Source organism: Serinus canaria, chromosome 2, assembly GCF_022539315.1.
Source record: "Serinus canaria isolate serCan28SL12 chromosome 2, serCan2020, whole genome shotgun sequence".
Classification (NCBI taxonomy): domain Eukaryota; kingdom Metazoa; phylum Chordata; class Aves; order Passeriformes; family Fringillidae; genus Serinus; species Serinus canaria.
This window is the reverse complement of record NC_066315.1, coordinates 3,360,520-3,374,294: the sequence shown is the minus strand read 5'-3', so window position 1 is coordinate 3,374,294 and position 13,775 is coordinate 3,360,520. Positions and strand designations below refer to the sequence as shown.

General features: G+C 41.4%; 1 protein-coding gene across 3 annotated transcripts in view; it reads left to right on the top strand.

The window, feature by feature from the left end:
• The window catches only part of ADCYAP1R1 (ADCYAP receptor type I), a 150,525-nt gene that overhangs the window by 118,509 nt on the left and 18,241 nt on the right, over positions 1-13,775 (top strand). For all 3 annotated transcript variants that reach the window (XM_018909145.3, XM_018909144.3, XM_050971621.1), the window contains 3 exons: positions 192-252; positions 5,654-5,723; positions 8,246-8,337. In XM_018909145.3, the coding sequence (XP_018764690.1) occupies positions 192-252; positions 5,654-5,723; positions 8,246-8,337 (223 nt within the window). The remainder of the gene's footprint in view (positions 1-191; positions 253-5,653; positions 5,724-8,245; positions 8,338-13,775) is intronic.

Here is a 13,775-nt window from a genome sequence, read left to right as displayed (position 1 = left end):
TTCTGCTCCCACAATCCCACCCCTGACTGACAGGGATGTTTCTGGAGCTCTGAATTAACTCAATAAATTGCTTTATCCCAGCACAAGTGCTGTCAGGAAACAAAACCTCAGTGGAGAGGCTGCATGAATGCTCATTGCTGAGTACCAAGTGTGTCTGGATTGTTCATGTGTCACTGTCTTGTCCTCTGCAGGTACCCCAACAATTTGTGTCACTGTCTGGGCAGTGCTGAGGCTCCACTTCGATGACACTGGGTAGGTGTTGCTGGGTGGGAAATGGTTCCAGGTGCATCCAGCACCATGGCAGGGGTGCCACAGGAGTGTGGTGGTTGAAGAATCACAGAGTGAGAGAATCCTTGAGGGTGGGAAAGGCCTCCAGAGTCACCGAGTCCAAGCTGTGACTGATCCCCAGCCCAGAGCACTGAGTGTCACCTCCAGGCCTCCCCTGGACACCTCCAGGAATGGTGTCTGGGTTTGAACAGACAGGTGTCTAATGAAGGCAGGAGTCTCCCTTGAAATGGAAAATGTAAACCCCTTCCCTCTGAATTATTAGGATTTTGAAATTAAGGGACTCTCAGGCAAAGATATGGGAGTAGGAATTACAGCTCTTTACTAGGAAAATTAAAAATACAAATGCAATAGTACAAACAACAAAAAGAAAAAAAAACCACTGCCAGAGTCAGGATAGGACCTACCCCCTGTGTGTCAGGGTGGTGGCACAGTCCCATCCCAGGGGGGCTCAGGGTGGTGGCACAGTCCCATCCCAGGGGGGCTCAGGGTGGTGGCACAGTCCCATCCCAGGGGGGCTCAGGGTGGTGGCACCAGTCCCATCCCAGGGGGGCCCTCAGGGTGGTGGCACAGTCCCATCCCAGGAGGGGCTCAGGGTGGTGGCACAGTCCCATCCCAGGGGGGCTCAGGGGTGGTGGCACAGTCCCATCCCAGGGGGGCTCAGCCCTCCTGCAGTGCCAGCTGTGGCTCTGCTGGAGCAGGGATCCTGCACAAGGGGGGAGTTTTCCTCTGCAGCTCCAGGGCTGCTGGAGATGGGCCTGCTCTCCCTCTGGGAATGCAGGGCAGCAGAAAGCTGCTCCTCTGGGAATGCAGGGGGCAAAGGCTGCTGGGCTGTTCCCAGGGCAGATTGGATCCAGGTAGGAATGCTTGGCTCCTCCCCTGGGTGCAGCATCTCCCCATGGGATGGTGGGATTTGATCAGCCCTGCAGGGACACTCAGTGGCCATGGACAGCAGAGATCTCCTGGAGGGAGGATGGGCTGTGGGAGAGAGAAAGAAAACTGCCCCAGGAACAGAGAGAACTGCCCCAGCTCTGACAGATGGGAATTGAATAACCCTACTTCCAACCTAAGACAGATGGGGACTCCAAACCTCCCTGGGCAGCCCCAAACAAAGTTCAAATACCCTTTTAGTGAAAAACATCTTCCTGATGTCCAGCCTGAACCTCCTGTGGCACAACCTGAGGCCATTTCTTCTTGTTCTGTTTTATCCTTTCATTTCTCACATCCGTTCGTGTACAAGCAGAATTTAGGTCCAGAGGTTCAAGTGCTTTTCTGTTCATAGAGTTGCAGTTTGATGTCTGTGCCACCACTGCAGTGGGGAATTCCTAAAAGATCCCCAGAAAAAATTCAGCTGACCCCATTCCCTTCTCCATTAAATTACTGGAGTCCAGGCTATTGTTTTTGTCATCTTACAAATGGAATCCCATGTAATTCTCTGTTTTTTCCCACTGATTTTGGAAGAGGATGAAGGTGATGAGCTCAGCTGTAGAAATTATTGGAGATAAATCTAGTCAAATGAAGGAAATCTGCACAAGGCATTGCACAAGGCTTTGATTTGCCAGGGCAATTTGGAGTTTAGCTTCCCACTGAGGAGGGTTTCCAATGAATTTTGCAGTGGAGATGAATAGAGATGAAACAGAAATCTGCATTCCTTCTTCTATGTGGAAAAAAAATTATTTCATAAAGAATTCAAATGGGTAGGTCCCTTCCAAATTGTCTCTTTTGGTAGAGAAAAAAATAGCTGCAAATATTCTGTTCTAAAGGACCAGAAGGAAAAGCTGCTCCCAGAGCTGGACCTGCATATTTTGGTGGTCAGTATCTGCTCCCATAGAGCAGCAGGTGTGGCAGGTAGGATTGGATGTGTGTTTACACCCTGAAAAGACAAAATTGGCGACGCTTTTTCATGAGAGCTATGCTTGAACCTGCTGAAATGTTAGAAAAAATGAGGCAGACTGAGTAAAATTTCAAAAATCAGTCAGTGGTTCTTTGAAAACACAGAGCTGAGGGAAAGGCACTTCTCACCAAAATCCCATTTCCAAGTCATTGAGGCCTATGATTTAATTTTGCCTAATTTGGAAATATGTCGATGAAAAATTTCCACAAAACTCATTGTTCTGTCAGGTTTTCTTCATCCTTGTTCTTTCAGAATCTCTCTGGAAAGCAAATAAAGCCTTTCCTCCACTGGGGATGCCAGTGCTCTGACCCAATGTTCTATTTTGACATTAAGACAAATTAAATCATTTATTTCCATGCAAAACAAGCCAGAAACCCCTGTTGTGTCATTATTAGGATTACAGCACTGGCCCTGAAAGCACTAATTCCTCTTACAAGTCCAAACAGCCCTTGAAATTTGCAGGTAGGGAGAATGTCTCGCAGAAGGAAAAAAGAAGAAAAAGAAACAAAAAAAACCCAAACAACCAAAACCATTCCTATTATTTGGAGAAGCTATTTAGCATGCAAGACATTTAGACAGGTTCTAGCTGAGAGTCTCAGTGGTTACTTTTTACAAATCAGCCAGCATTGTTCTGGGAGTGGGGGAAAAGCCAGCATGAGCCCAAAAACATTGTGGAAATTACTGAGCTGCAAAGTGGCAAGGTCATGGACTGGAATCCAGGCTCAGAGCCTGAGCCCCCTCCTGCCTGTTCCTTATAAAACTGGCAGAGCTCCCTCCACTTCAGCTCCTGCCTTCCATCACTCTAAGTGACAGCACTGAGGAGATAAATGCAGCTGTCTGTTGATCCAGAGCTCTGCTCCTGATTTAAGTGGAGTTATTCCAGACATGCACCAGAGATCAGACTCTGGCCTCTGCAAATGGAAATCACATCCCTTCCCCAGCCCCCTGGCTCCCTTCCCTTCATCCATCCTGGAAAAAAATAATTTCTTTTCATCCTGCACTGTAGGGAAGCATTTGACAGAAATTAGGGAGCTTGTTTACATAGTGCAGAAAATTCCAAATGTTCTGTCATGCCTTCCTATTTCTTTTATCTGAGGAGGACATGGTGGTTCCTTCCCCCACATTTATCCTGGAGGTGTCACAGGGGCTGGACATCCTTCAAAGTCCTTGAAAATAAACCTCTGAGTGAGCTTGTTCTGGTTCACTGTCGACATCTACAGGGTGGAAGTTGGGAATTGATCTCCTGGAAAAACAAAGGAGTGGATTAGGTAGAAGAAAAGGTCTAAGAAGAGGAGAAGAAAAAAAGCAGCGAGGTCTAAGAGTAGGAATTTGTAGGGGATGATATTTCAGAGTGCACATTTAAAGGACCTCAGTGTGGGAAAAAGAAACCCAAAACCAGCTCTAAGGTCCTCTTTGTCCCAGGCAGATTTTGGGATAATAACTGGGCTGTTGGTATCTACAGTCCAGATAACTGGAATTAGAGTGGATTCCTATCCCTGTAATCCCTTATTCCAGCACAGACAAACTGCCATACATCAATATCTACTTTTACAGCTAAATTAATAACTATTAACTTGCCCAGATCCTTCCAACATTGGTCAATTCACTAAAGACTTTCAGGGCAGGTTTAATGTCCATCATAAAGAGGTTGAGCTCTGCAAATAATTTTCAGTAGACAGCACCTAATTTATAAATGCATGACAAGAATGTAAAAGATAATTGGTGATTTTAGGCCCATACCATTGCTGATCACTGGCAAAAGGCCTGATTTCCACCCTGTGGGTGAGGAGATCCCTCTGAGCATTTATCCCCTTTCAGATATTTTAAGTTGGGCATCCAAAGTGAATAATTTGTAAGTATTAATTTGCACTTGAAAATCTCAGTCATCAGCTCCTTAGATTTTGGGTGATCTCAGGTTTCCATGCCATGCAAACAGAAGCTCAAATACATATTTCTGTGTAAACTTTGTCACTTCTCACCAGCTGTACCATACAAATCCTTATTGTTGGTTTTAGGGGAATCCAGCAAAATATCTGAAATGAATAAATATTGAAATTAATAAATATCTGGAAAAAAAAAATCAGATTTATCCATCTGAAATACATAAATATTGTTCAACTGAAAATAATGAATATTGTTTAACTGAAAATATAAATTTAAATGAGATTTCTAAACCAGGCATCACTCAGCCATTTGGGATTTCTCTCACACACACTTTGATGATGGGATTTAACTCTGCCTCCTCACTTTTACACTTGTATATCGTTTTGTTTGAAGATTTTCCCTTTTTTCCCCAGATGCCACCACACAACCACTCAAATGGCACTGAAGTTGCAGCAAGCTCTCATGAGACCAGCAGTGTTTTATTCCTGTATGTTCTTCCCAATTGTTTTTTGGCATTTGACAAATGCACCATGACAGCCTCTGCTGGGGCTTTGGCTCAATTCCCAGTGGGAAGGGAAAAACTCCTTCTCAGAACTGCAAGGACAGTTTAGACAGATTCCCATGGTTTTGTATTTTCTAGGGAGAAAATCAGGGCAATAAAGTGGAGGCAAATGAAAGAAAATTTTTAGTTGACAAATTCCTGATGACTTTAAAAAGTCATGAAGACATTTCTCAATAATAAATAGTAGACATGTTAATAGTGTAGCAAGGCCTGGAAAATAGTTTATTTTTGTTATTTTTCTAGTTCTAAAAATGTATGTCAACATTAAAACTCTCTATGAATATAAGCCATATATTTGAATGTCCAAGTGCACCTGTGTGAAATAAACTTCTGCAGAATCCTTTGGTGATTTCAGAAGAAGATTTTAAATTTTGGGGTAGAAATGCCATTTTATTTATGATCACTCAATAGCAACAGGTTAACATAGGAGCTGACCCCAACTGTTGCCCAGAATTTGATCCTTCTCAGAGGAATCCTGGATAGGACTTGCAACCCAATGACTGGAAAATCATTCCAATATGTGAATACAACCAGGATCCTGGTGTACTGGAAATGTGTAAAAATCCTTGTGTCAGGGCCAGAAACCAACATTCATATCTGTTAACCCTGGAAAAGTAAGTGAGACATCCAGTTTTGGAAAAAACATCAAAAAACCCCGATCCATTGACTTATCTTTCTTTTTTTTTTTTTTTTTTTTTATGGGACAAGTTTATGGTTGTAATATAGACACAGAAACACACTTGAAGGGTTTTGCCAAAATATCTAGGCTGTTTAACAGGAATACCATCAAAACTGCCACAAAAATACTTATTTTACTTCCAAATGATTGTGGAAAGGCTGTAAAAGAAAGCTGCAATAAGACAAAGTAAAGAACTATCACTTTGAACTCAGATAAAATAATTCAGCTGCAAAACCAATCTCCCACATTCTGCCCCCTTTAAAAAAGTTGTGAGTTCAATAATTTCATTTTTATGTCTTGTTTTCTTTCCTTCTCTTTCCCCATCCCGTTCTTTCCTCAACGACTGCAGCTGCTGGGACATGAATGACAACACTGCCTTGTGGTGGGTGATCAAGGGCCCCGTGGTTGGGTCAATCATGGTGAGTAGCACCTGGAGGAGACACTTCCTCAGCTCTCCTGAGGACAAACTTAAACATCTTCAAATACTTTACAAACTGTGCTGCACCCCTGTGCTGGAAATTCTCTAAATTTCCATCTTTTGCCACCGACAAAGCCAAGGAATTTAATCATTAAGAAGGATTAATACAAATTAAATGATGGAGCACTGCCTGCAAGCAGAGGAGTTGTTCAGTTAAACACAAATGTTATAATGACGATCCCAGAGCATGAGGGGTGTCAGAGGATGTGTGGAAATTCTGGGCCAATTGGGGTGGCAGCTGGGGGCCAAGTAGGACAATCCAAGGCACCTAAAACAATAGTAAATTTTTAATAGTAAATTTAGGAATTTAAATTTAGTAAATATAAATAGTAAAATAGTAAATTTTTCCTGGGCAGTGACCAGGAAAATGCACTCTGTCTCCTGAATGGGGTTAACTTCACAGCTACATTTATTTATCTAATATTACATTTAAAATAGTACTTGGTCATAGTGTATTGCCAGCAAGGTGTCTGAGCTCTCTTTAATCAATGGGACTCTTGGATTTGGCTCAAATTTTGTCACATGGAGGACTGAGAGGTCCTAAAGAGCCCTATTGGGGCTTCACAGAACAGCTAAAATTGGAAAGGACCACTGGTCCTTTAGTGAAGTCATTTAGTCCAACCTCCCTGTTTAAACAGGATTCCCTAGAACACATAATTCAGGATTGTGTAGAGATGGATTTGGAGTATCTGAAGAGAAGGAGATATTCTGGTGCTCCAAATAATACCAGAATTCAAAAATGCTGCTGGGCTTCTGCCTTTAGGAAAATAAATTGGGCCCTTGGACAATATGGACAGTGGCACCTGAAAATCTGTCAGGTTTGCCACATGGAAGTGTCTCATTCTGGGCAGCCTAAGTTGCTCTCCACACTCCACAGACATAATGAAAGAGGTTTTCAGTGGGTTTTGTGGGAATTTAGACATCCAGCTCACAGGTAACACAAAAACCAGGAAGTTTTATCAAGTTTGGTGTTTCTCCCTTGAAATCTTTGGACAGCTCTGTAAAATCCAGCAAGTGCCAGAGAAATGAGAGGAATTTCAGCCAATTTCAGCAGCAAAACAGAGAGGGTTTGATGATCCAAGGTTTTTGTCCTTGTGTGCATTTCTGTGTTTCACAGGCACAGTCTATGAAGGATCATGTCCTGCTGGGGGAATCACTTAAACCTGGTTTCTGTCAAAGGCATTAAGGAACCAAACAAGCAGCCAGGGACATCTGGGCTTCTCCAGCCCTTTGCAGTCCTCAGATCAGACAGAAACTGCTGGAAGAAAGTTCTGGATGCTGAGAACTTCAGACTTTCTGTACTGACAGACTCTAACTCCCAAGAAAGCACTACATTTAACCTGAAGCCATAGAAAAAGCTTCCAAAATTGATTGAAGGCTCTAGGATTACAAGTGTGTAGTTTAATTAGAAGTCTATAATATCACAAGGTGGAAAACTTAGAGTTTGGGGTTTTAGAATATAGTAATATATACAGAACAAGATAGAGGTTTAAAACAGAGCCTACTCCTTCTTCTTCACCTTCTTCTTTATAAGTGTGAGTGGTATTTTGTAATTAAACAGAAAAGTCCACATTGCAGACTTTGAGTGATTAGTTATTAAGTCAAAAGTGAAAATAATTTAAATGTCATTTCCTAATTAGACAGTTTAACCTTAAAAACCTTATAACAAAAAAAGTTAACCATTTTATGCCTTGTTAGTAGAATAGCACTCCCTACCTGTGAGACTGTAACATAAATAAGAAAAAAACAACATTTGAGTCAAGTACCTTCAATGCCAATCCCAAAAAATGAGAAAAAACCAAAAGCAAAACCAAAAAAAACCACCAAACCAAACAAAAACCCACATTAGAATGGTGCCCCATGTGAGGATCCAACTCACCACCTTCAGATTATGAAGCTGATGCTGATGCTCATGTTCAGTTCCTGGTCTCCCTATAGGAGTGTAAGATTTTATAATGGACCAACCCTAATTTCCACTGTTCAGGCTCTAGGAAGCTGTGGAGTTGGTGGCAGCCAAATCTCAAGCCAAAGCATTGAAATAAATTAATTTTTTCATTCTCCAGGTTTTAAAAACTGTTGGAAACTGGAAAACTGAGAAGGCTGTTGGTCAGAGAATGGGAGTTAAAAATGCCTTTACTCTCAAGGCTTTTATTTTAGGATTTTTTTTTGGATCTTTCTTTTTGCTCTGCACAGGTTGATAATGAAAAATGTTGAATGTTTCCCATTTAAGTTTCTCTTCTCTTGTCTTGAAACTGTAGAAATTCTGCCTCATTTTAGCTGTAGCAAGGGGGATAAAACCCTTGTGAGTTCTCCCCATTGCTCCTGACCCTATAAAACTTTCAGACTGTGGCTTGGAGAAGCAAAAAGGAATGTGACCAGCAAGTCACAGGGAATGTCTCATTTTCATACCTTATAAAAGTATGTCATTGTCACCATTTTTTACTTTTTTTGTCTTTCCCCCAGATAAACTTTGTGCTTTTTATTGGCATAATTGTGATACTTGTGCAGAAACTGCAGTCACCTGACATCGGGGGCAATGAGTCCAGCATTTACTTGTAAGTACAAATAAAGCAGTAATCAATTTAAATTACTGATATACACATAGGAAAAACCCACAAAGTCAAAAAGAAACCTCAATTGAATTAGGTTGATTTCTGAAAAGAGTTCCAAGTCTATTCAATTATTTTGATTTTTACTTTAATTTTTCAATCCATCAGCCATGAAAGTGCATTTTAATGCCAGCTCTCACCTTTCTTTAAAAGACCCATTAAATAAGCATAAGTACAAGATTGAAAACAAACCCCAAACCAAATTTAATGTTTTTACATGTGAGTTATCTGAAAATTAACATATTGGTATAAAAATTGTTATCCTCATGGGATGGTTTGCTGTGCTTCATAAGTTCCAGGACATGGATCAAAGTTCAGTGAAATCAATGAGGTTTGGTGAAAAGTTTTAATTAATTTTAGGTGAATTACAGTGTAGGAGGATCCCCTAGACATGCTTATGTCCATGTTTCTTGTAAACTTAAATGCCTTCCACTTAAGCCAAACATTTCACACACACCCCCTTAAAATTGCTTTAAAATCCTAAAAACACAAATCCTAACATTTTCCTCTGGATGTTTGTAGCTTTGTGATTAATATGTTTTTTTTTTTAAGCTGGAATCCTTTTTATTAGTTTCCATCTCATGTGAGGGCAGAGGTTGGCCAGGTGAGGTGGTTGTCATCCTGATTTTGAGTGCATGTAGTCATTCTCCATATAAAAATTATCTAATCCTCTGGAATAATGAGGGTATGGGGCAGCACCTCTGGTGCTGGCCTAAACACCACACACATTTGTTTTTGGGATTTTTTTTTGTGAGCTTGAGTGTTTTCTTGCACACATAGATGTAGGAAGGACTATTTAATGTAGTACTCCTGATGAAAATAGGCAAGCTATGAACACCTTAAATAAAACTAAAAGATGTTAGGGTAAAGTAAGAGATGCTTATTTGGTAGCAAAAATAAAATTATCCAGTTGAGTTTCATCCTAAGCAACCACAACCATAATATAATGATGATGTCATCCATCTAAGTGAGAATTTTCAGGGGAAAATATGTGCTCCAACTGCCTGTTTTTCTTTTTTTTTCCCGTTATCTAGCTTGAATATGTATTAAATAATAATATTTTCTACATCAATTTTCATGTCTGTAGCCAGACATCCACTTCCTGAAAGCACTGCCCCTTTCATCTTGCTTTAAACTGTATTTCCACAGCCAAAAATAATGCCTAAAATGGATTCTCTGGGTGGATTTACCTCAGAAATAAAACTGAGGATGAGAGTTGGTGACTAGGTCAACTTGTGCATGGTCTGCCTAGAGCTTGCATGAAGGCTTGGATGTTCTGCTAGGAAGTCATCCCTGAGTTCTTGGAATTTAATCAACCCCTGGGATGTGCAGAGCTGGTTCTGAGCCTCAGTTTTGCAGTGCATGTTTGGTGTGTGCTGCACATCTCACGTATGAAGCAAAGCATGCCACGGACTCCAAAAGATTTACCTGGATTATCAAACATCCCTTCTCATCCTGGATCAACATGGTGACTGGGTTTTGCTGGTGTTTTTCCTATGTGTATAGCTAGCCACCAAAACCAAGAGAAAACATCATATTTTCTGTTCCATTCGCTGCCATTATTTTTTTTTCTCATGTTTTTTTGCAACTTTTATAAGCGGGTGTGTACAAATCGATCTGGCATTGATGTATGTGTTATGGAGTGGAGTGTTGTTTATCCAAACAGTTCTGACAGCAGAAAAGCTCACACAGGGATGATAAAAAGGAATGAAATTGATAATTCTGTGCAGATATACACCAGACAGAGTCATTATTTGTGCACACATGCCCTGTAAGAAGAGAGCTTGCAAGGCAGGAAGACAATAGATCATATTCTGGTTCTGTCACCATATTGAAATATCTCACATTTAGACTCATATGAAGCATTTTCCATGTTCTATTTTGCTGTTTTAACCTATTGAAGCATCATTCCATCAGACCAAATTCCTCACCCAGATCTTTATTCCAGAACATCTTTAAGCACTTTCCCTGTAGTAGGTGAGGAACAGTGAGGTTGAGGATGGATTTTCAGCCTCTTTCTGAAGGTAATACCTCATGGATCTACTCATGAGGTATCCATGGATCTGGATGCCTCAATCTGCAGGGATTGAGATTTATTCTAATATCAGTCTTCCATTTTTTTGGAATAACCCTTTAGACAGCTGGTACTTCCATCATCAGAAAAAGAAAATGGAAGACCCCAAAAACTTGGCTACTGATTTTGAGCAGGATTTTTATATATATATATGTTTGGTACATATTTAGGTTCAGGTCCTTTTAATGACCATTTCTGTGAGAAAAATCTACCTCTGGTTCTACTTCACAGACACTGTGGTGATGGTTCTGCAAAGCACTTAAGCCTATATTTGATTTTTCAAGCCCCAGGGATGGGTTTAAATTCAAAGATTAATCATTTATTGCTACCACTGTGCATTCATTACTAAAACCTCCCACTGGAGAAGCTGGCTGGGAGCTATGACAGGACCATGGCAGAAGAGAGCACTGCAGGGGAGCTGAAACTTAATTAATGCAGTGTGGCCACTGGAGAATGTGACATTTACCTCAAAATAAATCAAACAATCATTTGTATCATTTGCCATGCATTACCAGGGCTTTACCCCATTAAAAAAAAAATTCTAGACTTCCTCTCTAAACCACCTGATCATTGTGTGCAGCAGCCTTTGCCTTTAGGCTGACAAAAACTTGGGAATACGTTGCTAATTCCTCACAATTTTCCTGGAGTGGCCAAATGCTTTGGTGGTTATAAACTTCCATTTTTCCCACTTGTGTGTTCAGTCATCCATCTCCAGTCTCATGCCTCCCCAACCTTTCTTCATGCCTTTAGCTCCCCTTGGAGCTGCCTGCATGCTGCTGAGACCCCCAAATCCCACCAGGCTCTGGGAGAGCAATCACTCCATCTTTCTTTTACTGATGTTTTTGAGAGAAATTCCTCTCTACTGCTGAAAATGTTGGGGATCTCTAAAACACAGATTCATCAAAATGTCTGAGCAGCTGAGGTAGGAATTCAAAAAAAGACATAGAAGACACCCCTTTAATGACCATTTTAATTCTATTATTATTTTGGGCTACTTTTCTAAGAAACTTTCACACTTCCTCCCAAGAGTCATCATAACCATGAGTTACTTTTTAGTGTGAGGAGTGCCAAAGATGTTAAGATTTTTTTTCTTGAAACATGTCTGGTTTCAGTTAATCTTGTGTCAGTCCTGAATAATTCTGCCAAATTAAGCATTGAACCAAGGCAAAATCAGTAATGCAAATGGAATAGATTTTTAGCTGAGGGACAAGTTCTGAGGTCCCCAGGAGGTGGGGAAGCATAAAGAGCTATTGATTGTATTGTTAGAGTAATTAAGGCAGCTATTAATGAAGTTCAGGCAGGTTTCTCACCCTAGCTGGTGAAATAAAGAGCAGTAATGTCCCATGATTACAGACAGAAAATGGTTTGGGTTGGAAGGGGCCTTCAAATCACCCAGTGCCACTCCCTGCAATGGGCAGAGACACTTTCCACTATCCCAGGGTGCTCCAAGCCCTTTTCAGCCAGGCTTTGAACAATTCCAGGGATCCAGGGGCAGCCACAGCTTCTCTGGGCACCTGTGCCAGGGCCTCAGAACCCTCACAGTAAATAAGTTTTTCCTAATACCCAGTATAAACCTACTGTCTTTCCATTTAAAGCCATTTCCCCTTGTGACATGTCCTATTCAATCTCACAGAACAAATGACCCTGTCTTGAATTGGTGCCAGTAGTTTCCATGCAGTTATAAAGTAATTAACATGACTCCAAACAGAAAGAAGCCCCTGATTTTAGCAATCTTCAATTGCAGTATGAAAATATCAGTGAAGGCTGACCTGGAGCAGAGGCTGGACAGAGCTAAAGAATAGAGCAGGGATTGATTCCAAGGATCTCCTCCATGGATGCACCTTGGGCAGCAGCAGAGCCCAGCCAGGGCTGCACCCAAGATGACCCAAAATGGCCCCAAAATGCACCAGCGCTCCCGGGGTCTCTCCCTGGGATCAGCTCTGCTCCATTCCCACCTTGCAGTTCATTGTCCCAGCCCAGCTTTAGCCCAGGCACTCCCACCCTGCTTGTTTTTCTCTCTCCAGCCCACGGGGTTTGTGCTCCTGGCCTGAGATTTGGCTCATTTGTCCTTGGTGCCCAGCTGGAGCAGGAATTGTTTTGTCTCCCTGCTCTGTGCACAGAGCTCACCATGCCCTGATGGGAAGCTCAGACCCACACACTAAAGCAGCACAGAACCTGAAAATATAAAAGCTGAACCCTGAGGCATCAGAAGTAGCAGGTTATTTAGGGATAGTTACCCCATATGCTGAGAGCCAAGGAGCATCACATCAGGAGCCCATGAATTAAATGGGATCTCACAGTCCTGGGGACTGCAAACACAGATTCACAACCCTACAGTGGCTGGTTCAGCACCCAGAGCAGCCCAGCAGGCCAACATTATTTGCATGGATTTATCATCTATCAGTTTCTTCCCTGGAATTTTAGGAAATGGATAATAAACTGATCTGGCAAAACTGTTTTTACCATGAAAAATCCAACCAACAGTGTGTCCCCTGGTATGTCAGAATTTGTTTTCAGACATCCTGGTTTTGGCCAAGTTGTTGTATAGAGAGTAAATCACCTCCCCAGAAAAAAAAACATATTTCTACAGAAATGCCTACACAAAGCCCAAATTCACACTGTTATCTTCACAAGCGTTGTTGCATTGCTGAAATATTCCCTCTAGAGAGAAAATCATCAGCATCACTACCAAAACAACACCACTATTATATTTAGTAGGTGCATGATGTAGATGCATGCTGGAATAACCCTTTAGATTAAAAAGACCCACACATTTCCATCAAATCTTTGGTTTTTCATTCATTTTCAAGTATCAAGCACATATAGCTGAAAATAAAATAAAAATCTTCTTTTTGTTTTATTATGATTTCCAGTTTATCACGACTGGTATAATTTGGGAGGGGGAAGCTTGTTTCTGCTTTTGCTTTGACAGATTCTTCATAAATTTTGTATCCCATGTTGAAATCTCAATGAAAAGAAAACAAACCCCACATATATATCTAGCTAATTCAGGTCTACGTCATTCCTCCAATCAGCATCTTGCTGGAAAGAAAGGAGAATCATGGCATATATCATAGGTAGGTATGATTTTACCTATGGTGCAACCTAGAGGGTTTAGGGCAGCAAAAGCAATGTTGTAACCCAGATGTTTTGGTAAACAACACTCCTCTAAAGTTCACCTCCAAAGTCACTGGACACGCAGTGATTCATTCTGCTACCGCTTTGTCTTGCTGCAAGTGCTCAGCCTGCCAGAGTTGGTAATTACTGACAGGGTCTTGGTGCCAAAAGGCTGATTTTTTGGCAAGCAGAT